A 27824-nucleotide genomic window follows, 5' to 3' on the forward strand; every position below is an offset into this window, starting at 1 on the left:
ATGAGTTCTAGGTGGTTGTGAGCCACCGTGTTGGGGCTGGGAAACAAACCTTGGTCCTCTGCAAGAACAGCAAGTGCACTTAACAGTTTATCCCTCTCTGCAGCCTCTGAAGTATTATTTCAAATTGATATGTAGTAATTATGAATGTTTTTATGGTATAGTATGATATTTTCAAATGCTTATACCATGCTTGGAAGGGGAAATCTATCATTTAAGAGCTACATCACTTTTTTCATGTTAGACATATTAAAATCCTGTCTGTGTTGGGGCTGGAGAAATGGCTCAGTGGATAAGAGCACTGACTCTTCTTCCTAAGGTCCTGAGTTCAATTCCCAGCAACCACAAGGTGGTTCACAACCAACTGTAATGGGAGTTGATGCTCTCTTCTCCTGTGTCTGAAGACAGCTACAGTGTACTCATATACATAAAATAAGTAAAATCTAAAAAAAAAAAAAACCATAAAATTCTGTCTGTGACTTTGAAATAATTTAGTTAATTGTTGCCAAACATAGTTATTGTAGGATATTGTAAGTTAGTCGTTGTTAGTGTGAAATACGCAGGAAGATAAGAAAGTGTTTGGTGCATATAGTGTCTCAGGCTTTTGGAACTGGTGCTTTCAGAATAGTTAGTTCTCAGAGTCTCCACTGAGGGATTGGCTAGTACGGGTGTTCTTAATCTCACTTTCGACTTGAACAGGAAGTTTGAACAGTTACTTGCTGTATATTTGGCAACTGTATTTCAATTACGTGCCAAATTGAAATTCTTAAAATTAAGTGATTTTGTATGTACAAATGTAATTCTGGGTAAATAGTTTTGAAAAGATCAACCTTTTTGACATATATATATTACCTTTTAAGGATTAGTACTTGGGCTGATTTTTAGTCATTGTTCTAAGGACATTAGAATTGAAGTGTGTTTTCCAACCATATGAAATGTTGTTTTAGCTGACTGCATTTCTGCTGCTCCTTAGGCTTCTTCCCCAGTAGCTCCCAAGGCTGTGATGCATTTCTCCGGCACAAGATGACCCTCATTTCCCCCTCAGTGCTGAAGAAGTATGGCATTCCCTTCGACAAGGTTAGCGGCTCTCCGACTTTACAAGTCCATTGCTCATATCATAGGATTTGTATTTAAGAAAAGTTCAAAATGGCAAAACGTGGTCTTGGATTATTAAATAATACTTATGACGGGTGAAGAGAAATTTAAACTCCTATAACATCAATAATTAATTTAAATCGTAATTAAATATTTTAAAATGTTTTACTCAGGTTTATATATGTTTAATTTTTGTTGGAGTATTTCATACATAAATATAATATGCACCCACTATTCTTCCCATCCAGATTTTTCCCTACCCCATGGTCACTTTTTTCTCCAAACAGAATAATGCCCTTCCTTCCTTCTTCCTTCCTTCCTTCATTCCTCTCTCTCTCTCTCTCTTTCTCTCTCTCTCTCTCTTCCTTCCTTCCTTCCTTCCTTCCTTCCTTCCTTCCTTCCTTCCTTTCTTTCTTTCTTTCTAAACTCACAGTGTCTATTTAGTAATACTTACATGTGCATGGCTGTAGAACCATGTATCAGAGGATGAATACATTCTTGGGGGCCCACAGTTAAAATAAAAAACCAAAAAACTAAAAACAAAACAAAACAGCAGACATCAGTTGCCAGTAGCTCTTATGGTAGAACTTCATGATCTCCTTTTCCATCCATACTGATTTGGTGGCTTGAATGATCTTGTACAGTTTTTGTATATATAATTACAGCTGCTCTGAGCTCATGTATGAAATGGTATTGTCATGAATGGCAGATAGGTTTTTCTCGAGATATCTGCTATCTCTGGCTCTTTCTGTCCTCTCTTCCATAATGATTCTCAAGCTTTGCGGGGAGGGGATATGGTATGGATACTCTGAGCTGACTCAGTCAAGTCAGTACAAGTCAGTGATGGTGTCCCTGGAAGCCAGAAGAGGCCATCAGATTCCCCACATAGAGTTAACAGGTGGTTGTGGGTCCCGCAGCATGGTGCTAAGAACTTGACTCAGGTCCTCTGAAAGAGTAGCATTTTATTTATAGCACATTTTCTATACACATTTTTAGGTTGGTGGGTATCTAGGCTGCTTTTTTTCCCTAGGCATTATGAATACCACAGCAAGGAACAGGGAGGAACAAATATTTCTGTAGTAAGCTATAGATTCCATTGAGGATATACCAGATATGCTGTAACTGGGTTGTGTCATATATCTATTTCTAGCTTTTTGAGTTACTTCCTTACTGATTTTCATATTCGCTTCTACCAGCTTATACTTTTTCCAAAGTGCATAAAGATATTTCTTTCCTCACAGCATGGCAGATTTGTTGTCATTAATGGAGGTAAGATGAGTTTCAAACTAGTTTCAGTTTTCATTTCTTTGATGGGTAAGGATGTTAGACTTTTAAAAAATAAAATATTTCACAGTCATTTTTACTTTTTTTTTTTTTTGAGAACTCTGTTTACTTTCACGTGCCAGTTTTTGTTTTTTGTTCTGTTTGCTTTCTTGGTTTTTCAAGTTTTTCTATCTTTTAGATAACTACTTTCTTCCAGATATATCATTGTTTAATACCACCCCCCCCTTTCTACAGATTACATGAATTATCATGTCCTTTACTTTATAGAAGTTTTTTTTAGTTTTACTAGGTCCCATTTGATAGTTTCAGTTAGTCTGAATGCCTGTGCTACTGGGTATTGTTCAAAAAGGGTTTTTGTTGTTGTTGTTTTGTGTGTGTGTGTGTGTGTGTGTGTGTGTGTGTGTGTGTGTGTATTTTCGAGACAGTGTTTCTCTGTGTAGCCTTGGCTGTCCTGGAATTCACTCTGTAGACCAGGCTGGTCTTGAATTCAGAGGTCTGTCTGCCTCTGCCTCCTAATTGCTGGGATTAAAGGCGTCAGCCACCACTGCCTGACTCAGAAAGCTCTTTCATGTCCCTATAAATTAAAGTACATTTTCTATTAAATCATGGTGTCTAGTCTTATTTTGAAGTTTTTCCATGTATGGCTGTTTTTGTGTATGGTCGAAATTAATATATAATTTCATTCTTCTAAGTGTATATATCAAGTTTGACTGGTACTATCTGTTGAAGATGCTGTCTTTTCTCCAATTTGCTTCTGACCTCTTTGTTAATAGCTGTAGTAATGTGGGCTCATATCTGGCTCTCAATTTTATTCCATTGATCAATGTGTTTATGCCATTGTTGTACTGCTTTTTGGTTTTTCGAGACAGGGTTTCTCTGTATAGCCCTGGCTGTCCTGCTACTCACTTTGTAGCAGGCTGGCCTTGAACTCAGAAATCCGCCTGCCTCTGCCTCCCCAGTGCTGGGATTAAAGGCGTGCGCCACCACGCCCGGCTTATTGTACTGTTTTTATTACCATAACTCTATAGTATAGTTTGAATTCAATGATGGTAAAACTTCTAGCAGTGCTTTTATTGTTTAATGTTATTTTGGTTATCCTAGGTCTTTCGTGACTCTGTATGAATTTTGTGATTCTTTTCTTCAATTTATGTGAAGAATTGCATGAAATTTTGATAGGAGTTGCATTGAATCTAGAGGTTACTTTTGATAAATTTAGCAATCCATGAACATGAGAGTTCTTTTAATCCTATGAGATAGGAAGGAATGATGTGACGTTCACGAAGAACCTTTGAAGTGAGAAGGAGTGGGCCTAAGTTGTGTTTGTGGGGAGCCTCAGAGAGCTGGGTGGGCCTTGTGGCATGGGAAAGGGAAGGTACATGAAGTATCTCAAGGAGGGGTCCCACAGGCTGGGTAGGAGGAGAACTTGCTTCTTTGAAATAAGAAGGAACTACAACCCAGCATAACAAAGGTCCCAGTGTTATCTTCTTTTAGGGGCAAAGCTTTGTTCAAAATAGGATTTTTCATTCAGCTTGATGTGATAATGTGGCTTTCTTTAAATTGGGCCAGTAATGTAGTTGCAGGACATTTCATAATCAACAACTAACAAGGCCGAGATGGCCGTTTGATTGCAGTCTATACTTCTATATTTATATACTTTGACTGCAAAATATTTGAATACAAATCTCTACGTGATTCATTTACTTCCCAAAATTTTAGAACTGGAATATCAAGAGAATTATTTCCCTTTCGTCAGTAACTTCAAACACAACATTACTTGGGCTTTGTTTCAAATGTTTGAGAGGAATCTTTGGGCAGTGAGAACTGGATGGTGAAATTCTTCGCTTTCTTATTTGTTAACATACTAAATAATAGTTGGTGTCTTTTCTAGGATTGACAATCTTGTCCCTCACTATTATTCTCTTGGTTCTCATTTCACGTTGTTTATTTAGTCATTCTTTTGCCAACTATAGTTGCTGTTCAGGACTGGAAATCACTGTAGATATTTTATGTTTGTTCTAATGGTAATTTTTTTATCCATAAGTATATGCTTACCATTATTAGTAGACTTACCATTAAGAATATATAGAATATATGGAAGGAGCAGTAATGATAAATACAGTATCACAAATGGGAGAGGTTTGGGGTCATAAGACTTGCAGAACACAGATGGCAATAGTGAATCCTTTTTCTGTGTTGTATCTGCAGATGAGATGTTCACATTCAATTCTGTGATTGCTGAAAATACACAATATGTTTGCATTGTGGTCCATAGATTGAACTCAAGTTATCAGGCACTATTAACCACTGAAATGAAACAACATCTAGAACTTCTGTTATTTGAAAACACTTGTGATATTTTGACAGTTTTTTTTTTGGTTTAAAAAAGAAAATGTAAATGTATATTAATTATTAAATTATTTGGAAAGTTATTGAACATTCTGTCTCCTCAAACTCCACAGATCACCCAGGAGGCTGGAGAGTTTATGATCACTTTTCCTTATGGATATCATGCTGGTTTTAATCATGGTTTCAATTGTGCTGAGTCTACAAATTTTGCTACAGTCAGATGGATTGACTACGGCAAGGTTGCTAAGTTGGTAAGTCTCTCCTGACAAGTGAAGCACACATAGTATGCACCTAAGGAGCATGTGCGGCAGTCGTGTTCCCCATTCACACTGTGCCTCTCACTACTTTAGCTTTTGCCAGGTTAGCTACATTTACTTTTCATACGACGAATGGCCACTCATTACTGAATTTGTCTGTTTTGAGATTGTTATAGGACGTTTTATTCTGCTGGGATTTTTTTCTGTCCGTGCTTACTTTCACTCTCAAAGCTGCCATTTGGATTTCCTGCAGCGTTTTTTTTTTTTGTTTGTTTGTTTGTTTGTTTTTGGTTTTTCGAGGCAGGGTTTTTCTGTATAGCCCTGACTGTCCTGGAACTCACTTTGTAGACCAGGCTGGCCTTGAACTCAGAAATCTGCCTGCCTCTGCCTCCCAAGTGCTGGGATTAAAGGCGTGCGCCACCACACCCAGCTCCTGCAGCATTTTTCTTGGCTGTGTGTAAAATGAGATTTGGACTTCACATTAAAGTTGAGTCAGTTGTTTAGAAAACAGCAGGTTATAGAAGGAAGTTATTAGTTAAATTGAGAACTGTTGGTTATTGAGAAAGTATAGTAAAAAGAAATTAAGGCTTCCTTAATGTAAAATTATACTTCTTAGTGGTAACAGTCTAAAACACATTTTATATCTTAATGATAAACTTGGTATAAAGATTCGTTTGCAGTTTTAGTTTTAAAACTCTGTATTTGTTTTAGTTCATATAAACAATAACATTAAACTTATATAAAGTTTTGTTTATAGTTTTAGTTTTAAAAACACTTTTATTTCATGTACTGTGTATTTTCATCTGCAACAGTTTTTCTTGAATTGAATTGCTTTCACCTTGAGGCATTAAAACAGAGACATCTTCAAAACAATTGATGATATGACCCTTTCCTATGGCTTTTAGGGAGAAGCAAACTGGGAGAGGGCTTGGTCTTAATGAAACTATTTCAAAGTATATGAAGTTGACATAGTCAGGGTGAAAAATGATAAATGACCCTTATAGCCTTTTCCTAGCTATGTCATGGTACACGTGACTGTTCATCCTACTCTGAGTAAGATTGTATGTGGGACCATTTCATGAACGTAGGGAAAATCACTCGTAAGTTAGTTACAGGTGTAATAGAAGATTGTATACATTAAAATACATAAAAAGTTCTACTCTTTGGCAACTCAGAATGAATTCTTGTTAAAGGTTTGTTTTGGTTCTTTGACAGGATCCTGCATATACTTGTGTGATCGTAAATTGGTCATTTAGCCTTCAGAACCTCTTTACATCTTCTTCTCACTCCTACTGAATCCTGTCTTTTTCTCAAATGGTTCCCATCTGATTTTCTATATTTCTGTTATGGTCTTGTCTAGTTTGTTAGCTACATGGTAATTAGAATTGTTGAGAATGTTTGCGGTTATACAGTCAAGCACAGACAAGTTTGCACGACTACACCACAAGTGAAGAAAATGATTAGTGCCTATTTCTGAGGGGCTGCTTACGAAGGCATAAAACTGAACTAGCTCCTACTAAACAGCATCATTCTTTGTCTAATGAGAAATAGGACATTCAGCATGTATTTGTTGGCCTGTAACATCAATGCTTGCATTGAGGTCAGCCATTTTTTTAATTAATACAATTTATTTTAAAATATACAACTCAGTATTGACATTTTTAAAAAATGATTTATTTATTTATTTCATGTATTTGAGTACACTGTCGCTGTCTTCAGACACACCTGAAGAGGGCATCAGATCTCATCAGATGGTTCTGAGCCACCATGTGGTTGCTGGGAATTGAACTCAGGACCTCTGGAAGAGTAGTCAGTGCTCTTAACTGCTGAGCCATCTCTCCAGCCCCAGTATTGACATTTTTTAAGTCATCAAAATAATCTATAATAGTTAAATGCCTCTTAAATATACATGATATCTTCTGATGCTAAAAATAATATGTATATACTCAATCAGTTTTTAGAATCTGTTTGGAACATTAAACATGATAGAAGTAGAAAAAAATCTCATATTAAGTTCTTTATGAAAGGAAATTGTGACAGATTCCTGATTAGACAGAAACTGTTCCATCTCCAAGGGAGAATATGCAGTCTAATTGTGGCTTCACAGTTTTGGGTAGTGTTCCTTCTGTTTCTATTTTGTGGAATAGTTTGAGGAGTATTGGAATTAGGTCTTCTTTGAAGGTCTGATAGAATTCTTCACTAAATCCATCTGGTCCTGGGCTTTTTTTGGTTGGGAGACTTTTGATGACTGCTTCTATTTCTTTAGGGGTAATGGGACTGTTTAGATGGTTTATCTTATCCTGACTTAATTTAGGTATTTGTTATCTGTCTAGAAATATCTGTTTAGTGCTTGCATTGAAATGAAATGCTTTCTTCTGTGTTGAAATCTTGCCATAAACATGCAGTTGTACTGTGATGTTGTTTTTTGCATCTTTAAATTTGGCAGAATAAGTAAGCTATTTTAGATATTTGGATAATCAGAAAAATGGCCTAGTGCTTGTTTATTACAGGCTTCAAAACTATTGGGTGGAATTCACCAAAATAAGACATTTCTTGTTTATAGTCATTGGCAATGAGATCATTTTTCTATATTTTTATAGTAGGAGTGGACAGCCACCAGTGAAGAATTGTGGATGTTGGTATACCTTAGAACCTTAGCTGCCTGAGGTGTTACAGAAGTGGATCTAAGCCCAATTTTTCTATTCTTGCTAGGTATGATATGTATATTCAGGAAAGTAACTTATTTTTCAACAAAATTAGAAAGTCCTCTTTAAAGATTTGCTGTGGTGGGAGAAATCATATGCACGTGAAATCACTCATTATATTACTTCTTTATTTGGTTTTGAACACTTTTTTTTGTTTAGTTTGTTGGGCACATGACTATTGATACATATATATTAGGCTAGCTAATTTAAAATGTTCCACATATCCTATATAGGTATTTCCCCTCACTCTACTCTTCCTATAGGCCAGGTGACATGGCTTTGCTTTGAGCATTTGCTTTGAGTGGTAGCAAAAGCTTGTAGGTGGTATAGAGGTGGGCTTTAAAACCTCAAAGCCAGTGACATACCTCTTAGTCATTCTTAAATGATTGTACCAAGTGGGGACCAAGCATTCAAATATGAATGAACCACTGCTCGCTAAATTTACTTCTGTAGAGTTGTAAGAGTAGGGTCTTTTCCTAGCTAATTGACAGGCTCCATCCAGTATATAGTTAATTCAGGACAAACAATGTTCAAATATATATATATATATATTTTTTTTTTTTGCTTGTTTGCTTGTTTGTCTTTTTCATTTTTTAAAAAATTGGATATTTTCTTTATTTACGTTTCAAATGTTATCCCCCCTTTCCTGGTTCCCCCCCCCCCCAAAAAAAAACCCCTTCCTATTCCATCCCCCCTCCCCTTGCTTCTATGAGGGTGTTCCCCACCCCGCACCCATTCACTCCTACCTCTCTGCCCTTACATTCCCTTACACTGGGGTATTGAGCCTTCACAGGACCAGGAGAGTCTTCTCCTGTTGATGCCTGAAAAGGTTGTCTTCTGTTACATAGGCTGGAGCCATGGGTCCCTTCATGTATACTCCTCGGTTGGTGGTTTAGTCCCAGGGAGCTCTGGGGAGTCTGGTTGGTTGATATTGTTGTTCTTCCTTATGGAGTTGCAAACCCCTTCAGCTCCTTTAGTCCTTTCTCTAACTCTTCCATTGGGGACCCCATGCTCAGTCCAGTGTTTGGCTGTGAGCATCTACTTCTGCAATTGTCAGGCACTGGAAGAGTCTCTTGGGGATAGCTATATCAGGCTCCTGTCAGCATACATTTTTTTCATATAAGGTAGTACACAGGTTTTAGAGATTTGGATGACTGCATCGTAGATGCTAACCTAATCATTTGCCCACAAATGAGTACAAATTAGCAAATGATGAGTAATAACTGAAAATCTACTTTGCCTAAGTAACTGGTGTCTGCTTAAAAACAGGAACTTACCCTTTTAATAGACAGTTTTTAAAGTTTCATTAGTTTATCACCTTAGTATTATGATTTCTATTCTTAGTCAATTATTTTTCTTGTACTAAAATGTGATGTGAGTTTCTTTTAGACTTTGTTTTTTGTCTCTATATTTTTGATATATCTAAGGTAGATCACCTCACTAATTTTTAATATTATATATAGCTTTTAGCCATTTGAAATTGTGTTTTAGGCACAAGTTTACCTGTTTTGTTCATTACTGATACAATGTATGTGTTAGTTATGGATTGAAGTCAACAGGCTTTTAGCTTTGTTAGTCTTATTATTTGTTCCTTTGAATTTTTTCTAAATGGTAGAACTCATGACTTGTAGGTGCTTTTGAGTAAAGCTTTTTGTTACTTTTTAAACAGACTGCTGCTTCCTTATAGCTATACAAGGACTTGGCTCCTCCTTATGGCTTGAGTATAATGTAAGTGTGTGATAAAAGTCTCTGGACATAGAACAATAATGGATGAGTGTACATAACATGAGTGTTCTGAATCTTCTTTATAATATATAACATTTATATAAATCATTCATTCATACACTCTAAAACATGTAACCTCACATTATTCCAAATTTCTAATTTGATGTCTGAGAAAGGAATTCTTACAAAAGGCTATTTTTAATGAAAAGCACCTAACCATTTTCTTTGGAGATTCTTGATTATAAGCTATCAAGTTTGCTTGGTAGAGAAATCTGTCACTACTATATATGGCTTGTTGAAAGAGAGAAAAGCTACATTTACTGAGACTGTGCTTGATTTATGTTGTTGCCGGTCTGGAGACCAGAGGTGAGAGTAGAGGGTACTGCCTGGGTCCAATACTCCTTCTTGCCCCTTCTGCTGTTGTAGTGATTTCTGATGATATTTTATTGGTTTCCACTGAAATTATTAGTGACCTGTAGGTATGTAGTGAAGAAAACTTCATTCTTAATGTCTGGCTTTGGTTGAAGGTTCTAAGTTCTGCAGCTTGCTGGAGTGGGAACTTGGCCCTCTTGTTCTTCACAGGTTTCCTGTTTTTGATGATTTATTTTACTACCTAAACTTGGTTATCTTGGATCTTGGTCTATAGACTGACCTTGAACTCAGAGATCTGCATTCGTCTTCTGAATGCTGGGATTAAAGGCATGTACTACCATGCCTGGACATAAGCTTTTCTTTACTTGGAACTTACTCAATATCAGCCTGGCCTTGAACTGCTTGCCCATGTCTCCTGGGAATAAAGGCATGTACTACACATGGACATAAGTTGTTCTTTAAATCCTTTAATCCCCTATGCCATAAGATCTGAATCACAGGTGTGCCCTATATTTCCAAATTACAGTTCATTCCATACATTTCATGCAGGTTGACAACTGAGAATAACCATCACAATCCATCCCTTGTCGATTTGACACACAATAGTATTTTCTTATGTTCAAATGAGAGCAATAACCAGGTCATAACAATGCCTAACTTGTTTAACTGCAATGATATAAATAGTAAGGTTAGGTGAGTGGTATCTTTCCCTGTGTCCAGCATTCCCTTAACTTTGTTTATTATTCTGAAACAGAGGCCCCATTCCACTTCCTTGTACTCCTTTGATCATACATTTTGTAGTTTTCCTTTTTCAATTTGCTCCATAAGAATGAACCACAGGGCAGTTAATGCTAAGTTGTTTCTAGATCTCTAAATCTCTTTATTTTAGCCTAAGGCAGAAGACTTTAGACAAAGGCAAAAATTAGCCACATTCTTCACCAAAATATCAGAAGAACAATCTCTAGGCATCATGCTAAAATTCTCCTCTGAAACCTCTTGATCCAGGCCCCCACATTTTAAATCACCCTCAGCACCACTGTGTTCCATACTTCATTCTATGAGTATGACCCACTAAGCTCTTCTTAAAGCATTCTACTGCTTTCGTTTTTTTTTCAATTTTTTTATTAGATATTTTCTTCATTTACATTTCAAATGCTATTCTGAAAGTCCCCTATACCCTCCCCCGCCCTGCTCCCCTTCCCACCCACTCCCACTTCTTGGCCCTGGCATTCCCCTGTACTGAGGCATATAAAGTTTGCAAGACCAAGGGGCCTCTCTTCCCAATGATGGCCGACTAGGCCATCTTCTGCTACATATGCAGCTAGAGACACGAGCTCTGGGGGTATTGGTTAGTTCTCCACTGCTTTCTTAAAGTCCCCAAATCCACATTCCTCCAAATATAAGCATGGTCAGGACTATCACAGCAATACCACAATCCCAGTCTTAGTTATTCAACCAACAGAGCTTGTAAAATAAAACATAGTGCTCCCGAGCAACAGAACCTTATATTTAACAGGGTTATCCTACTCAACAAGGTGTTTATGTAGTTTTTCATGATATTCTTAATGTAAGGTATGATTTTCATAAAATATGCATAGTTCCTTGTAGGCTTTTCCCTGCCAGCTAAGCCATCTTTGACTGGTAAGTGCTCAGAGTCTGCTCTGGCAAAAGTACTGGGCTGCATTTATGTGTAGGAATATATGGGAAAGGATTTTCTGAGAAATGCTGTTCAGATCTTGCTCTTACAAATCTAACATTCAGTCAACTGTAACCAAGCTAATAATGTGCTTTCAGATTATTTATAACTATATACTCACTCTTTTTATGTACTATGTACTTAATATTCAGAATTATCTGCCCTTGAAGAAAAGCATACTTAGCTTGCTGACGTCTTGTGCTTTTGGGGATTCCATGGTGTAATCTTTATTTTGCTTTTGTGTGCATGCATGTCCCTGACTCAGAATAATGTATGTGTATGTGAATTGTGATGACCAGGTCTAAGACCATTCATTAGAAGCAGTGAGATGTTGAAGGCAGGCAGCACCCTCTTCCCTCACGTATGTATGAATGACATTCTGCACTGCTCTGCGTCAGCAGGGACAGCAAAACTATTTTCTGCCTTAGAAGAAGACAAGCTCCTCATTACTTGTCATTGCCATGTCGGCTCTGCTGCTCAGTATGTAAAGAGAATGGCCCTATTCAGGGTTACGAGGATGAATCAGAATCATTTAGAGTAGAGTAGACTACTCTTAGATACTAACAGGAAGACCTAAAGTCTTGGGAATATATGAGAGCCTCTCTTTCGTAAAGGCCACTAAGAATTTGCCTTTTCTCTTTTATGTTACAGAGAAAATACAAATTTCCTTGTCTTTAGGGAGCCTTCCTGAAAGGCCTTTAGTAATTGCATGCGCAAAGCTTTAATATCTGTAGAATATAGTGTTTGTTGACTTAATTTAGTAATCTTCATTGCTTTAAAAGAAGAGTAATTTAGAATATAATGTTGTTATAACCCTGGTAAAGATTTGAAAATATGTGACAGACAATGTATCAATTGAAGCCAAACATTGCTGCATATTTCAAATAACTGCATTAAATTTTATAGCATTCCTTTGTGGAAAAATGGAGCCTATGAATATTTCTTTGTATCTATAGTGGTGCTGCATCATGTCTAGGCTAAATCAAAGAGCTAACTTATAGGTTTTGATTTCATTCTTTCATTGGGTAGGATGAAGTGTCATATATAGGATGATGATGATCTTCACATTAAATAAAACCTGGCAGCTGTTAAATAAAGCTTTGTCTTGTATTTGGCCTTGAGTGTTTGAAAACATTTGTGAAAGTCTTTTGTGTTGCTAATATGGCAGTTGTAAACATTGTGATTATCTTAAAGAGAAACAGTTTTTAACTATACTGATTGTTTTCAGAGACAATCATGTCTTCCCTGTATCTTTAGAAACGGTACTTATTTCAGTGTGCAGAGTGAGAGACTCGCCAGGACATGATGGACATTGTTGTCTTAGGAGAGGGTGCAGTAGTCAGTGACATTTTATTTTGAGGTGATCTTATTAAAAGTAACTATTGCATAGTGTGTGTCTGAATCTTGAAAATTGAACTACAGATCTGAAAATATTTTCTGACAAGATTCAGAATCATTAGGTTACTAATTTAAAGTTATTTTAACATTTGAATCCTTAGGCATTTGAATAAATCTGAATAGATATGGTAGTAATATTTAAAATTAATTTGGAATTTATTTCAAATGTGAAAATTTCCTAGAATTAATGCCAGGGTATGGATTCATTCTATTTTATATTTCAGTCTTTTTTTAAATGAAAATAAATTAAGTCAGTTAAAACATTCTTCCAGCAAAGTCTTCAGTCTCGGGCAGTCTTTGTTCAAAGACTCAAGTATCATTTTTAAAGTGAATTTCTAGCTTTTAATTTTATTTGCTTCGTTTTCTAGCTGGTACAGTTAAAATCTCCTTAGGCAGCTTGGCCATTGTTTTGCTCCTGGGGGTTTACCAGCTAATACTGAACTTAGTGTGGGTACCGAATAGGCATTATGAACTACAACTCAGAATTTGTGAATTGTAGACCCAGGAGTAACTAGTTTTTACAGATGTTTGGCATTGACTTTTTATTGTGTCATAAAATGTTAGTTTAATGTTTATCTGTTCTTACTGTATGTAAAGGAAAGAAAATCCAGACTGCCTCGCATTTGTTCATTTAACAGTTCTTTCCTCCTTGTTTCTCTTCTTCCCTGTGTTGGGCTCAAACCCATTACCTTGGACAGATTAGAGGTCTACTATTATGTTACATCACCAGCCTCCAGATCTATTTGTCTTAAAGTATTCCATATTTTGTGTTATGCAGTTGTAGCTTGTGAAGTTCATATTTAATAACTAAGTAACTAATGCAGTTATTTACAAAGATAAGTGGAAAATACACCTCACAGAATTTAAGACAATGTCAGCATTTAAGCCAAGGCAGGTTTACCACTTGACCACTAAACCTACTTCATAACCCCCGCCAGACTCCTCACTTTCCTATTTAAGAACTCAAAACATCATTCTCACTTCAAAGTTGATGCCACATCTAGTCTCACTGAGTCTTTATCATAAAGAAATGGGGCAAAGTGGGCATAACTATCTAGCTAGTCCCTCTGCGGAAGCCCTTCAAAATGAAGCAGCAGCTTCCCGAGCTGTGGGGAATGAGAGCTGGGGCAGGAGTGCATGCTCTGGCGCTGTCGTCTTGTAAGCCCTCCCCAGTACACGGTTTTATTTTATTGTCTGTGTCTGTATATGCTGTTTTCATACAGTGCTCCGCTCGTAAGGATCAGAGCCTTGAACAGATTGCGAGAGATCTGTAAATAAATTATAGCCAGTTCACAAAAGATAACAGTTCAATTTGATGATGCAAACACTTGGTAAGTAGCAAATGAAATTTTCATTTAATAAATAAAATTATAGGAAATATAAATGATAACATGAATATTTTTTACATAATTTAGAATCATCTTTTTAGCATAACCAAATAAGGCCAATAATATCCCCCAAGAGAGTGTTAGATTAGGAAAAGAAGTAGGAGGAGAACCATAGTTCCAGAGGACTAGAAAGAGATGCTATGTAGTAGTGATTCACACTACTGTGGAATCATGAGTTTGAAAACAAAAATAGTGAAATATTATAATATATAATTCCCATCATCTTGATGTAATTTACAAAATGTTTTTTTTTAAAGATTTACTTATTTATTTTATGTATATGAGTACATCATTGCTCTCTTCAGATACACCAAGAGAAGGCATCATTGGATCCTATTACAGCATTTCAGGTGGTTGTGAGCCACCATGTGGTTGCTGGGAATTGAACTCAGGATCTCTGGAAGAGCAGTCAGTGTTCTTAACCACTGAGCCATCTCTCCAGCCCAATTTACAAAATCTAATACAGTTTTGAATATAAATGGGTAATAAGCGCTTAATACATATCCTAGCAAAAGCCAATAAGCAATTCAAAATTTACAAAAAAAGAATAAATATTCTTTCTAAACATAGTTACAAAACATATATATATTTTGGGGGGGGGTGGGTTTTTTGTTTTTGTTTTTGTTTTTGTTTTTTTGGTTTTTTTGAGACAGGGTTTCTCTGTTTAGCCCTGGATGTCCTGTAACTCACTTTGTAGATCAGGCTGGCATCGAACTCAGAAACCCACCTGCCTCTGCCTCCCGAGCACTGGGATTAAAGGCGTGCACCACCACCACGCCCAGGCACAAAGCATAATTTTGTTTTAATTTCTTAAAATATAGTGTTTTTGGGATGTATATATATGTGTGTATAAGATTTTGTGTATGTGTGTGTGTGTACACGCTTTTGTGTTTGTATGTATATTTACTTGTATGTTCATATGTATATGTATGTGATGTAAATAAGTATGCTTGTGTGTGTGTGTGTGTGTGTGTGTGTGTGTATATATATATATGAATGCATATGTATGTGATTGTATGTTTGGGTTTGTGTGACCAGCATCTTTATCTTCTGAGACTTAACAGGTCTATAAAACTCTTTTATTTATACACACACACAGACACACACGATAGTAATTTTGTTACTTGAAATCTATCTTTTTAAATTTTGCTTTCTTTTCTGTTTATTAATGCTGTCTCTGCTTCTGTCCTCCCTTGATCACTCCATCTCTGCTGCTTTTGACTTAATATGTTTTAAAGTGTTATTTTTAAGTCTTATGTTTCAGAAGTCAGTACATAATATTATATAGTAAGTGCATATTAGATCAAAATATTCACAGAATAACATGACATAAAAATTGAAAACTTCCCTGACTTTACAGTAGGTAACAGAGAGTATGGATTTTTCAAAGCAAGTGCATTCTCGCCTCTCCCCACTGCTTCACCTTCCCTCCTTTCAGTAGCTTATGGAGATATTTGGCATCTCCCATACCTGGGCCTGTTCATTGTATTTATCTACTGTAAGTGCCTAACTAATTCTGTGTCATTTACTGCTCAAGATTCTAAAACTGTTCGATCTTAGTAAATTATTTTGACATATTTAACTTAATTCTTTGAGAATTAGAATGAAAATTGGTCATTTATGTATAATGCCAGTGATAATACTAAGAATTGAACTATAGAAGATCTCTGCTGAATATTCATGGTAAGACTAGATCAATACTTGTTTTCTGTCCAAGCTTCAAGAAGGTTAATGTTGAGAATTCAAACACATCAATTATTTTTTCCTAGAATTTCTGACAGAGCTCTACATGAAGGAATTTGAGGGTAATGAGACTGTATAAGAACTTGTCCATTTTCTGAATGGGGTTTGTATTTCTGACCTGAGAATGTATTTAGTGAAGACTTAGAATCCTGCTACTATTGAAATGCACCTCTACTTGTTTTTATGAAGTTGAGTATTTATTTGTTTCTTTAGGCCCATGGTCTTGTATAGTCCAGGCTGTCCTTGCACTACCTGTGTAGTTGAGGTTGATCTTTATCTTGTGATCCCCAGGCTTCAGTTTTTACCCCGTGAGTGAGGGAATTACAGGTATGAGGTGCCAGTCCTGGTACTAGGACAGAGCAAGGAAATGATTTCATCCAAGGCCAGTATAGTGAACAAGTGATTTTCTTTGGACTATCTACAGGAGTATGGCTGACTCATAGGCAACTTACCAGCCAACTTATCCCAGCGTTGGGGATGCAGCCCCTGAAGGCTTCTTCCTTAAGGCTTCTTGTGTAAGTTGTTAGAAACTGGGTCAGTAGGAGCAGTTCCTCTCCTTGGTTACTTGGTTACTGCTTTTGTAACTTTTTGGATGAGCCTTATGATAATTTTCTGAGCCTTGTAAGTTTGCTTACTTCTTGTGTCTTAGCAACTTCTCTCTCTCTCTCTCTCTCTCTCTCTCTCTCTCTCTCTCTCTCTCTCTCTTTCAGGAAGCAGTGCATCAATTCAGAGGAGATGAATATAGACTTTCCCTTAAGTTACAGTGTTTCTTTCTCAATTGCTTTCTAGTCCTTTCATTTGTTTTCTTCTGACTGCAGATACTATTATTGATATGCTCAGTGACTTGTATTGAAGACAGTTAGGCACATTGATCTCTATGACAAGGAAATATGACAGTGTCATTGTTGGCATCATATATTGGAACTGCTGAGTGTTAGACATGAAGAACCACAGTTTATTCTAAAGTTAAAACAGTGCTGAAAATTTAAGATCCTATTTGAGAGAAGTTAAAGTAACTTTTGTGACAGTAGATTGTTTAGAAATGGTATAGTTAGAGAAGTTCTTTATATTTATTTTGCCAAAATCCAGGGTCTGTTTGAAACTGGAGCAATGTTGCGAGAAGTAACGGATGCAGTGGATACTTTACTGGCAGGTTTAACAGCAGATCATGTCATATTCAGTGTGTAAGGCTTGGGGAGTTGCAAGGGTATGAAATTATGAAGCAACTTAGTATTATTCATAGCTGTCAAATTCCTATATGTAGTTTATGAAGTTGGCTTAATCTGACATAAATGTTATGAAATATCGTTTATTTCTATTAATATTAAAACTAGCCACATATAGTAACTCACATCTATCATAGTAACAGCTCCTTAGGGACAGGGCTTTCCAAGATTCGGAGTTTCTGCTTATAGTGGGTTACTTGTCTATATAGCCTGCTTCTAAAAATACAAAACAAAAATGTATAGCTCTATTAGGGGAAATTCGCCAGTGGAAATTAAACTTGGAATTAATTTATATGCATGTGATAATTGTACCAACAATTTTAAAATCACATGTTCTGTGACTAGCTATGTAAGGAATTATTAAGTTATCGCAGCTAAATCATTGAGCCTGTTACTATACCATTGCTTGCTGCAAAGACTGTTGGATTCAACCTAATTAAATTGGGTGAAGTTTTTATAGAAAGCTTATAAGGTATGACTGATCACTGTGTATTCATGAGAAATAGTCTTCTACTAAGTCCAAAATAACTTCGTCTGAAATTCTCAATCCTTTTAGCCTTTTATCTTTTTCTATGTATGTTTGGTCCTTTTTTTAAATTTTATTTTATGAATAGCAGGCTTTATTATTAGTGTACGATCAATAGATATAAAAATCCAACACCTGCTCCCCCAACAAAAGGAGCTTGTACTAGGGAGTCAGAAATCCTGTGACATGCCATCTCTGCTTTGGTACCCAGAAGAGGGTGTGAGCCTCTTCAAGGCTTTCAAAGCTTCAGGGAGCCCAGTGTCATTTTTGGAGGACTCCTCAGGGTTCTGCCTGGGTGTCCCTCTTGTTGGCCAGTGATAGTTGTAAATTTTGCAATTCTTGTTCAAGAGCTTCAGTAAACCAAATGTTGTGGCAAACTTCTTTTTTTTTGGGGGGGGGGGATATCTGAGACAGGGTTTCCCTGTATAGCCCTGGCTGTCCTGGAACTCACTCTGTGAACCAGGCTGGCCTCGAACTCAGAAATCCGCCTGCCTCTGCCTCCCCAGTGCTGGGATTAAAGGCGTGCGCCACCACGCCTGGCTGGTTTGCTCATATTGAACATATTGAAACATGTGCAGACTAAAACCTCTCCCTACCTAAGAACTCATTCAAGAGGCTCTAACTAGTTCCTTGACAAGAGAAGATCCAAAGCCATGCATAACTCACTTAATAGAACCCCATGTTAAAACAAAGTACAACACTTTCTTTCACGAAGGCCTGAATAGTAATCCTTTACAAAAACCAGACGTGGTAAAACTGGTACCAGGACTTTACCAGAAGGAATTCAGACGCTGCTTACTATCAAGTGTTTCCACTCTTGGTCTCTCCAACTATAACACGAAAGAAAAAAAAGAAAAGAATGAAGAAAAGCCATCTCAGACATGAATGATACGCTTTCTTCTCCTAAAGGGAAATCTGGAATATATTGAACTAATAACTGAACATATTTAGGTTTTGAAGAATGCAAGGAGATAGGAGGCTTTGCATATGAACAAGTAAGAATACAGAGGTGGATGCTCTCAGCCAACCATTAGGCTGAGCACAGGGTCCCCAATGGAGGAGCTAGAGAAAGAATCCAAGGAGCTGACAGGGTTTGCAGCCTCATAGGAGGAATAACAGTATATTACCAGAGCTCCCAGGGACTAAACCACCAACCAAAGAGTACACATTGAGGGCCTCATGGCTCCAGCTGCATATGTAGCAGACGATGGCCTTGTCGGACGGACATCAGTGGGAGGAAAGGCCCTTGGTCCTGTGAAGGCTCTGTGCCCTAGTATAGGGGAATGACAGGTCAGGGAAGCAGGTGCATTGGTGAGCAGGGAGAGAGGGGATGGGATCGGGGGTTTTCTGAGGGGAAAGGAGGAAAGGGGATAACATTTGAAACGTAAATAAAGAAAATATCTTATTTAAAAAAAAGTTATACCTCCAGCAGATGCTGGCATTGGGACAAGCTGTAAAGGTAGGAAGGTGGGGCCAAAATGGAAGAAGCAGGCCATTGAGGTCTTGCCCTTGAAGAACACTGGAGCTCTGAACTTGTCCCCTCTCTCTGTTTCCTGGCTGCTGTGGGGGGAAAGCTGTGTTCTGTCTCAGCCTTCCCAAACAGTGGGACCAAACACCCATGGATGCAAACTTCTGATACTATGAAATAAATCTCATTCTGACTTAAATAAAAAAAGCAAAAAAACAAAAGTTACAAATGTTCACATATAGCAAACTACTATAAGAACTATTTCCTGCATCCAGTGAATTAAAAACCATCTATTAGGCCTCATCTATCAATATTCTTTCCATTTGTACCGAACGTCTAATTACAGTGGATCTTTGGTGATGTTCAGAACATACCTAAATTGGCACAAACATTCTATATAGTATTGGTACTTTGGAATTTTGTTGCATATCTGAGATAGTAATCATTTCATACAAACACTACTTGCTCTACTACAGATGTTGATGGATATCTGTGATAGTAGAATAATGTTTCGTTTGCTGGACAACCTTTGAAGAAATATTCATACTTCTCTATAACTTATTCTTAAGTGGTTCATATGAATGTACAGACTATATTTAAAAGTATTTCTCATTTTTAAGTTTCCTTTGAGTTTTTTTGTAGATGTAAATATTATTCTCATTTATATTTTCATTAAACATTCATATTCTACCTATGTTATATAATTCACAAAATATTTCATTGTCAGTTTTATTCTGTTTATTGCGTTTCAGTGCACTTGTCGGAATGACATGGTGAAGATATCAATGGATATATTTGTGAAGAAATTTCAGCCAGATAGATACCAGATTTGGAAACAAGGAAAGGATATATATACTATTGACCATACAAAGCCCACTCCAGAATCTACTCCAGAAGTAAAAACATGGCTACAGAGGAAGAAAAAATTAAGAAAGCCTCCCAAGAGGTAAGAAGCCCATCACATCCTGCTGTAGCATGTTCTTGTATGAAATGGAACCAAATGTTCTCTAGGCCTCTTCCTTTATTCTTGTTCCTATTAGTCATACCTTTACATAGTATATTACTGAAATTTTGTGTGTTTAACTTTTGAGTCGGTGTTTTAGAATTTAGGAATCGGTAGTCAGATATGCAGAGTACTCCTGAAATTGATATACACAGTAAGTAGAACAGCATGGAACATTTTAGAGTTTTCTCATTAATTTATCTTAAACATGTATTTGTTGTTGACATTATTCACCATATTTCAAACAACTTCAGATACTTGATTTCCAAATTTTATGTGCTACTATTTTAAGACATTTTCATAATAATTTCCTTCATTTTTTTTTCACATGGATGCTTATGCTGTGGCATTTTATTCAGTTTGTGTTAATTCTTTTCTAAGACTCAAAGGAGAATGTGTTAATTCTGTCCATTGTGGTCTTCTTAAACTTTACCTCTGGTCCACTTTTGTGATCTTTGTCACAAGCTTTCTTGACTTTGTCAAAAATCCTTTTTAAAATCCTTTGAATATATCTTGTCTATGGCTCAGGTCCTTAGGCTAATGTAATAGCTCGTAATTTGGAATTTTTATTCCAACTTTCTTTTTAATATTGCTTGTTATTCCTTTGGTTTATAAAAGTAATATTTGAGAATTGCTAAAATTTTATAAATTCAGGAAAAAATATCCAGTGAATCCAAATCACTCATAACCTAGTTATCCAAAGAGCATCCATTTTAAGATTTTATGTATATTCTTACATATGTATTTATTATGTATATTATAAAAATAGCATGTACCTCGTTCAAAATGAGTCTATGCTTTATTAACAATTGATTGTCCAGGTAAGTGAATGATTTTTATATAATCAAATTATTTTCTATAGCACAATTTTTAATATCTACATGTATTTAATATCTTACATTTAGATCTATGGCACTTCTGTTTATTCTGTAATAATACTATAATTTTAAAATTTTGCTCAGAGTATAATGTTCAATTTGTTCCCCCTACCACTTGAATTTATTTTTTGTTGTTTAGACTGGTTGTGAGCAGGAGAAATTTCCAAACATGGAATAGTACATAGTTTCATTTTGCCACCCCACCCCTCATTTTTTGTTTGTTTTTTTAAAGATAGGGTTTTCATTATGTTGTGGTTATCCTTGAACTCATTATGGTTATCCTAGAACCTGTAACTCAGAGAGATCTACCTGTGCTTCTGCTTTCCTGATGTTGGGAAAATGTCTCCCATGAATAAATAAATACATAAATAAATGAAAGAATGAATGTAATACATATATAAAAGTTATAAAATGTATAGTATAATATATGTATTGTATATATTATATAATGTGTGTATTAACTATATTCATATATATGTATTATATAATAAGTATTATATATTGTATTTATTATCTATTGATTAGTTCTGTCGTGTACACACACACACACAAAACAGGACTAGTCCTTAGCTAATCTAATAATAATAATATTTCGGTTGTAGTATAGAGCAAGGAATTTCAAAATAGTGTTTGTAAAAATTTGAATGATCAAATGCAGTGTTTTAACAGACAATATGAATTTAAAAGTCTTACAATGGAGCGGGAGAGCTATCTTAAAACCACTGAATGATCTTCTAAATAACTCAAGTTCTCAGCATATGTGCCACAGCTAACAACCATCTATAACTCCCATTCTATAGGATCTGAAAGCTACAATAGTGTTTTATGTGAGGGAAATGGTTGTCATGGTTTGTGTATTTGCATGTATATAAGTGTTGTCTCAAAATGTGTAACTGATTGACTAAATGCATTTAGAGATTGATTATTTAAGAAATCAACACCTCTAGAGTCATTCAGGAGACACACCAGTCTAAATGTTCATGAGCTGAGGTAGCTGCTAAAGTCTTGAAAGTCTGAGGCATCCCTCTCCCTGAGGTGCCAGCCATAGGACAGGTGTAGTATAGAATAGACTTTATTTTGAGGACATTTAAAGAGGATAGGTGAGGGAGGCGGGGGATAAAGAGAAGAGGCTGGCCAGGAACACTTGGAGAGAAAGGGGGAGGAGGGAGGGAAGAGAGGGAGAGCATGGGCAGAGAGAGGGGGAAGGGGAGGAGGAGGAAGGGAGGGGGCAAACATTCCCTTTTACACCAAGCCATACCTACCTGCCTGTGGCTAGGTAACTGCTGGACATAGCATAGAAGGAATGCCAACAACATGTGTATCTGTGATACTCAGATTGCCAGTGTTTTTATCAGAGTAGGTTTCTCATTTCTTATAAATGCTAATATTCAGGAGTATATTTGGTTTTTTTAGTTGGTGGCTTAAAGTGATTGCTGATGACCTTTTAGTCCTCAGAACATTTCCTCAGAAAATTGAAGATAGTACTACCTGAGGACCCAGCTATACCACTCCTGGGCATATACCCAGAATATGCTTCCACATATAACATAGTCAGAAGCTGTAAACAATCCAGATGTCCATCAACAGAGGAATGAATACAGAAAATGTGGTATATTTACACAATGGAGTACTACTCAGCTATCATCATAAACTTATAGTATGCAAATTCAGTTGTTATGAAGTTGATTGAAAGCTGACATAAAGCCATTATGGTTTTAACTTCAGACTTTATTAATTGTAAAAATTAAAGAAGTTTTTTTTTATATAAGTACATAATAGTAGCATTTGCATTGCTGTATATTATTTGTTTTGAACTTTTTTGCTCTGACCAGCATCCTGCTTTTAATAGCTTACAGGGCAATAAGCCACTTTGTAAAAGGCCTAAACCTGAAGAAGATGAGGAATTTGCTGAATTTAGTGGGGAAGAGGGTGCAAACCCTGCCATGGGCCCTAGGCACCTCAAAGTCACTGAAAAGCCAGAAAAAGCATTAAAGCTGGGGAAATTAGAAGAATCTTCAGCAAAAGAAGCTTTGGATACCAGGATACAAGTGGATCAAAGCTTACTGAACGACACCAAGCTCTCGGGTAAGAAAATAGCTGGTTGTCTGTCACATGTGACTAGGGAGCTCCGTAATCTGACTCACCAAGCTATCTCACTGACTACGCAGCTTGTCAATGAGTATAGAAACTTACAGATGATTTACCTGTGAGGAAAGTGAATGCTACACAATAAGGTAAACAGCTCTTATGTGTAATAGAATTCTAAAATAAATGTCCAATAGAATACTTGTGGTTTAATTAAACATGAAGAGATCTAAGAGCAGAAAGTTTTAGTGAAATTCAGCTTATAATGTACGAAAAGAAACTAAGTTACAGACAATTCTGTTCAGATACCTTGTTTCAGACTTCATTTTAAGGCAGGAGCCCGATATAGCTGTTTCTTGAGAGGCTCTGCCAGTGCCTGGCAAATGTGGATGCTCACAGCCATCCATTGGATGGAGCGCAGGGCCCCCAATGGAGCAGCTAGAGAAAGTACCGAAGGAGCTGAAGGGGTTTGCAGCCCCATAGGAGGAACAACAATATGAACTAACCAGTACCCCCAGAGCTCCCTGGGACTAAATCACCAATCAAAGAAAACACATGGTGGGGCTCAATTAAAATTAAAATAAAATATAAAATCAGTAATTACTTTGTAATTGTTCAATCATTGTACTCAGTAGTAATGCAGTGCAATACTTACTATGAGTTTTTTGTTTGCTTCTTAGGAAAAGGTTGCATAAGTTCATCAGTAACAGCTGAAATTCCACCAGAAGACAACAGAGCCAGTGCTGTAATTTCACCATCTCAGCTGAAGGAGGGCGCTGACTGCATACCACTTTCTCATGGCCATCAAGCAGGCAAAGAGTCACATCTACTTAAGATTCTAAAGCTTGAATCTCCCAAGATACCTTCCCCCCTGCCAGAAAGTAATAAAGTATTGACAGAGGGAGAAGAAAATGATGAAGAGGGCCATGGAAGTAACCTTGAGCCTGGGGAAATCCCAGAAGCTCTTAGTGAAGAGAGAAATGGGCTCAACATTCCTAAGGTACATGTCATTTTGTAATTCTGCTGTGTTCATTGAATTGTGGCCTGTATGGTATAATGATGCTCTATGAGTATAGTTTATTAACTCCTGAAATCTTGCTTTAGGGCAAAAATCAATAGTATTTACATTTTTGAATTTTAATTGTATTTCATCAGTGGAATATGATTTTGGCATAGAAATACTATTCTGGCTTACATTTTAATTCATTAATACAAACCCTTTTGGCTACTGTTAAAGTCTGATTTTTTTCCACTTTATACTTTAAAATAAGCAACATCTGTATTTGTAAATAATGCAGGCTTCAGTGCCAACAGTACACAGAGAGTTAATTGATACTCATTAACTGCTCTTCACAAATACTAGTACTTGATGAACTGTATTTTGAAATCTTAGTCATGTTGACATTCAGGCAGTCATGGTGCAAAACGTCCCCATAACAAGCAGCGTTATCCAGGCTGAGCTCAGGTGTCTCTTGGGCACTGCCCTACTGACAGTAGAAAGTATTTGAGTCAGTTTCATATAGTCTTGGTCTTAACATCATGGCTACATGATCAGTGTTTCCTTTGACTCTTCTTACTCAGAATATTAGAGATATACTTATGGTCACGTTTATTTCCACAAACCTTTTGCCTCTCAGAAAAGTTAAGTTTCCCATGCTGGTTTTATGGCTACAGCCTCCTCTCTGTATTTCTCCTTTGTTCTTGTTTAGTGTTATAATTATATGCTTACATACTGAACATTCGGGCGAGCTAATGCTGTGCTACCATTCTGAGTCCCTCACCGGGGACTTAAGGAGCTTCTCTCTCATTTGAAATGGCAGCTGAGCTGTCTGCTGACCTGAGTAACAATCTTGCTTGATCCCATTTTACTAAACCTACTATGAGTCTTTTCATATCCTTTAGTAACAAAGCACGTTATAAAAAGAGTAATTTTAAAGAGGTTATTTCTTAGTCATCTTAAAGTATATTAAATATAATTCAATAATTTGATCAATGCACTTAATCATTTTTTTATATCATTGTATATTCTACAGAAATATGTAACATATTATCTCAAAAGTATTAAAAGTTAAAAGGTAAAGTATCTCATAGGGGCTTAAAAATATCTCACAATTTAATGGTTTCCAAATAACAGAATGTTTTATTTAAAAATAATATTTTCCTATTGAACTCATGGCTCATTACTCTATGGAAGGAAAGGTCCTCTTTACCACTTGGCTAAATTTTCTTCTCTGAGAGGATTAAAGCTGGATCACTTGCCAAGTATTCATATATGAAAGGTGATACAACTTAACAGTTTTTCATCATTTTAACAGTATATAATGCTGGATGTGGGATAGTTTTAAATGATCTTTGAAACCTTAATTGTCTTCTATGAAACAATATTTGTTGAAGGAGAATTAATTGACTTCTTAGAAAAATGCTACCTTCTTCCTTTACCTCCCCTTTCTCTCCCACTCTTCCTCTCTCACTTTCTCCTTCTTTCCCCCTGCCCTCAGCCTTTCTCCCTATGTCACCCTGGTAGTACTCTGGATGAAAACTCAGGGCTTTGTGCATGCTAGGTAAGTGTTCTACCACTGAGCTGTACCTTAGCTTGTAAGTCTAAGTTTCTTAAAGTGCTCATTTCTTAAATAAGTATAAGATATAACTTGTAAGCCATGTTATCATTTGGAAGTATATATTTTTCCCTGAAACAAATATTTATTGAGTCTGAAGAAATAGCTCAGTGAATAATGTGCTTGCTATGCAATCATGAAGAAAAGTTAGACATGGCTGCACTAGTCTGGGAGGCAGAAACAGAAGGATCCTTGGAGCTTCCTGGTTACCCAAGCTAGTCAAAGAAGTGATCTCCAGGTTTATTGAGACCCTGCTTCAAAATGTAAAGCAGTGAGCTAGTAGAATGTAAGCTCCTGCATATATACAGGCATAGACCAAACAAAGTAAAACCAAAAGAACCAAACCTTGTTCATGGATATTTCTACTTCTTTTTTTTTTTTTTTTTTTCTATATCCAGATAATTGAAGGACAGCCAAAAACTACTAAGAGTTGGCGCCATCCACTTGGTAAGCCTCCGGCCAGATCCCCAATGACACTTGTGAAGCAGCAGGTAGCGAGTGATGAAGGTGAGTGTATAGTCTTTTGTAATAGATGGCTTATGCAATTAACTGTAATACGATTTTTCAGTTAGAGAGGAAACTTTTACTCTGGAGCAAATCATTGGGAGACTATAAGTAGTAAATAGTTTATAGGTAAAAGCAATTGAAGTTTAGAAGTAATGTCATGCTTCATATACTTTAATAATAATACTAGTACAAATATTTTGTTTCATGCCATAAGTAAGTCATTCCTGACATAGCCTGAAAATTTTCCGGAAGAATCACTTCAAGTCATGGCATATATGAATTGTTAGTACTTTTGTGTTTTTTTAAAGACAGGATTTCTTCATGTAGCCCTGGATGTCCGGGAACTCACTCTATAGACCAGGCTGGTCTCTGCCTCCAGGGTGCTGGGATTAAAGGCATATGCCACCACTGCCCTCTGCACAGTTTGCACTTTTAACCTGAATCATTTAAATTGATTTAAATACCTTACAGTCAGAAACCAGCTCTTATATACCTCCATAGCAGTGTGTGGTAAATCTCTGTCATTCTTTGATAGACTACTCTGATGAGGCTTGATGTAAAATGATTTCTTTTATAGGTCACGTATCCCAATATAGTATTTACTTTTCTTGTTTAGCTTGTTCCTCTTTCTCTCTGTCTGTGTAGTGTTTAAATTTACTTACTACTTTCCTACATTTCTAAGGGTTTTGTTGTTGTTTTGTAGGTTTTTTGTTTGTTTTTTGAGTTCTTATTTGAGAATCTCCTTTTCTGATGGATATTGACTAAAGTCCCCTGTCTTTGATGATGTAGTCCAGGTAAAACAGGATAGTGGTTCTTGTTTATATAAAATAACACTCACAATATGTGTCAGCATTATTTTCCACATACATCTCTTCATTTTTATTTTATTTTATCTGTGTTGGGGATTTGCCTACTTGTGTTCTGTGAAGATGCTTGGTCCCCTGGAGCTACAGAAAGTCCTGAGCTGCCATCTGGGTGCTGAGGCTTGAGCTCAGGACCTGTGGAAGAACAGTCAGTTCTGTTTTTGTTTTTTTCTTAGTTTGTTTGTTTTTTTTTAAGGTGTTTATTATCATGGCGGGAAGTGGAGCTAAGAGGGTAGGCAGAGAAAGAAAGGCAGAGAGGAAGAAGAGTATAGAAGTAGAGGTTGCCAGGTAACTGGGGTTGGAGTCACAGCCTGTGTGACTGATGGCCACGGAATTATGGAGCTGGGGCCTCTTGTCCGGAACTTAGTGTCTGGGAGCATGTGGCAAACTTCCTTTTGTCCCTTGCAGATTAATCTGCTGTGTCTCCAGGGATTAAACCTAGCTCGACCAGAAAACAGGCTTCCTTTCATGGTCCCATAACTCCCCCTTTTACTTTTTTCAAAGGGAGGGGTCACTGGAATGGATCTATCATTTGAAGTAAACATTTTGGGTGGGGAAGCAGTATCAAAAGAAAACACAATACAGGTCGGAGGGGTAACACAACTAAGCCAGTGTGGTAAGGAGGGTTAAGTGTAGGTGTTGGGAAG

The 27824-nt window shown here is 36.7% G+C and overlaps 1 protein-coding gene across 7 annotated transcripts in view; it reads left to right on the forward strand.

Annotated features, from left to right (window-relative positions):
• The window catches only part of Kdm4c (lysine (K)-specific demethylase 4C), a 163368-nt gene that overhangs the window by 68180 nt on the left and 67364 nt on the right, over positions 1-27824 (forward strand). For all 7 annotated transcript variants that reach the window (NM_001172095.1, NM_144787.2, NM_001356561.1 and 4 more), the window contains 6 exons: positions 971-1074; positions 4836-4973; positions 19979-20172; positions 22957-23192; positions 23873-24192; positions 26206-26314. In NM_001172095.1, the coding sequence (NP_001165566.1) occupies positions 971-1074; positions 4836-4973; positions 19979-20172; positions 22957-23192; positions 23873-24192; positions 26206-26314 (1101 nt within the window). The remainder of the gene's footprint in view (positions 1-970; positions 1075-4835; positions 4974-19978; positions 20173-22956; positions 23193-23872; positions 24193-26205; positions 26315-27824) is intronic.

Source organism: Mus musculus, chromosome 4, assembly GCF_000001635.26.
Source record: "Mus musculus strain C57BL/6J chromosome 4, GRCm38.p6 C57BL/6J".
Classification (NCBI taxonomy): domain Eukaryota; kingdom Metazoa; phylum Chordata; class Mammalia; order Rodentia; family Muridae; genus Mus; species Mus musculus.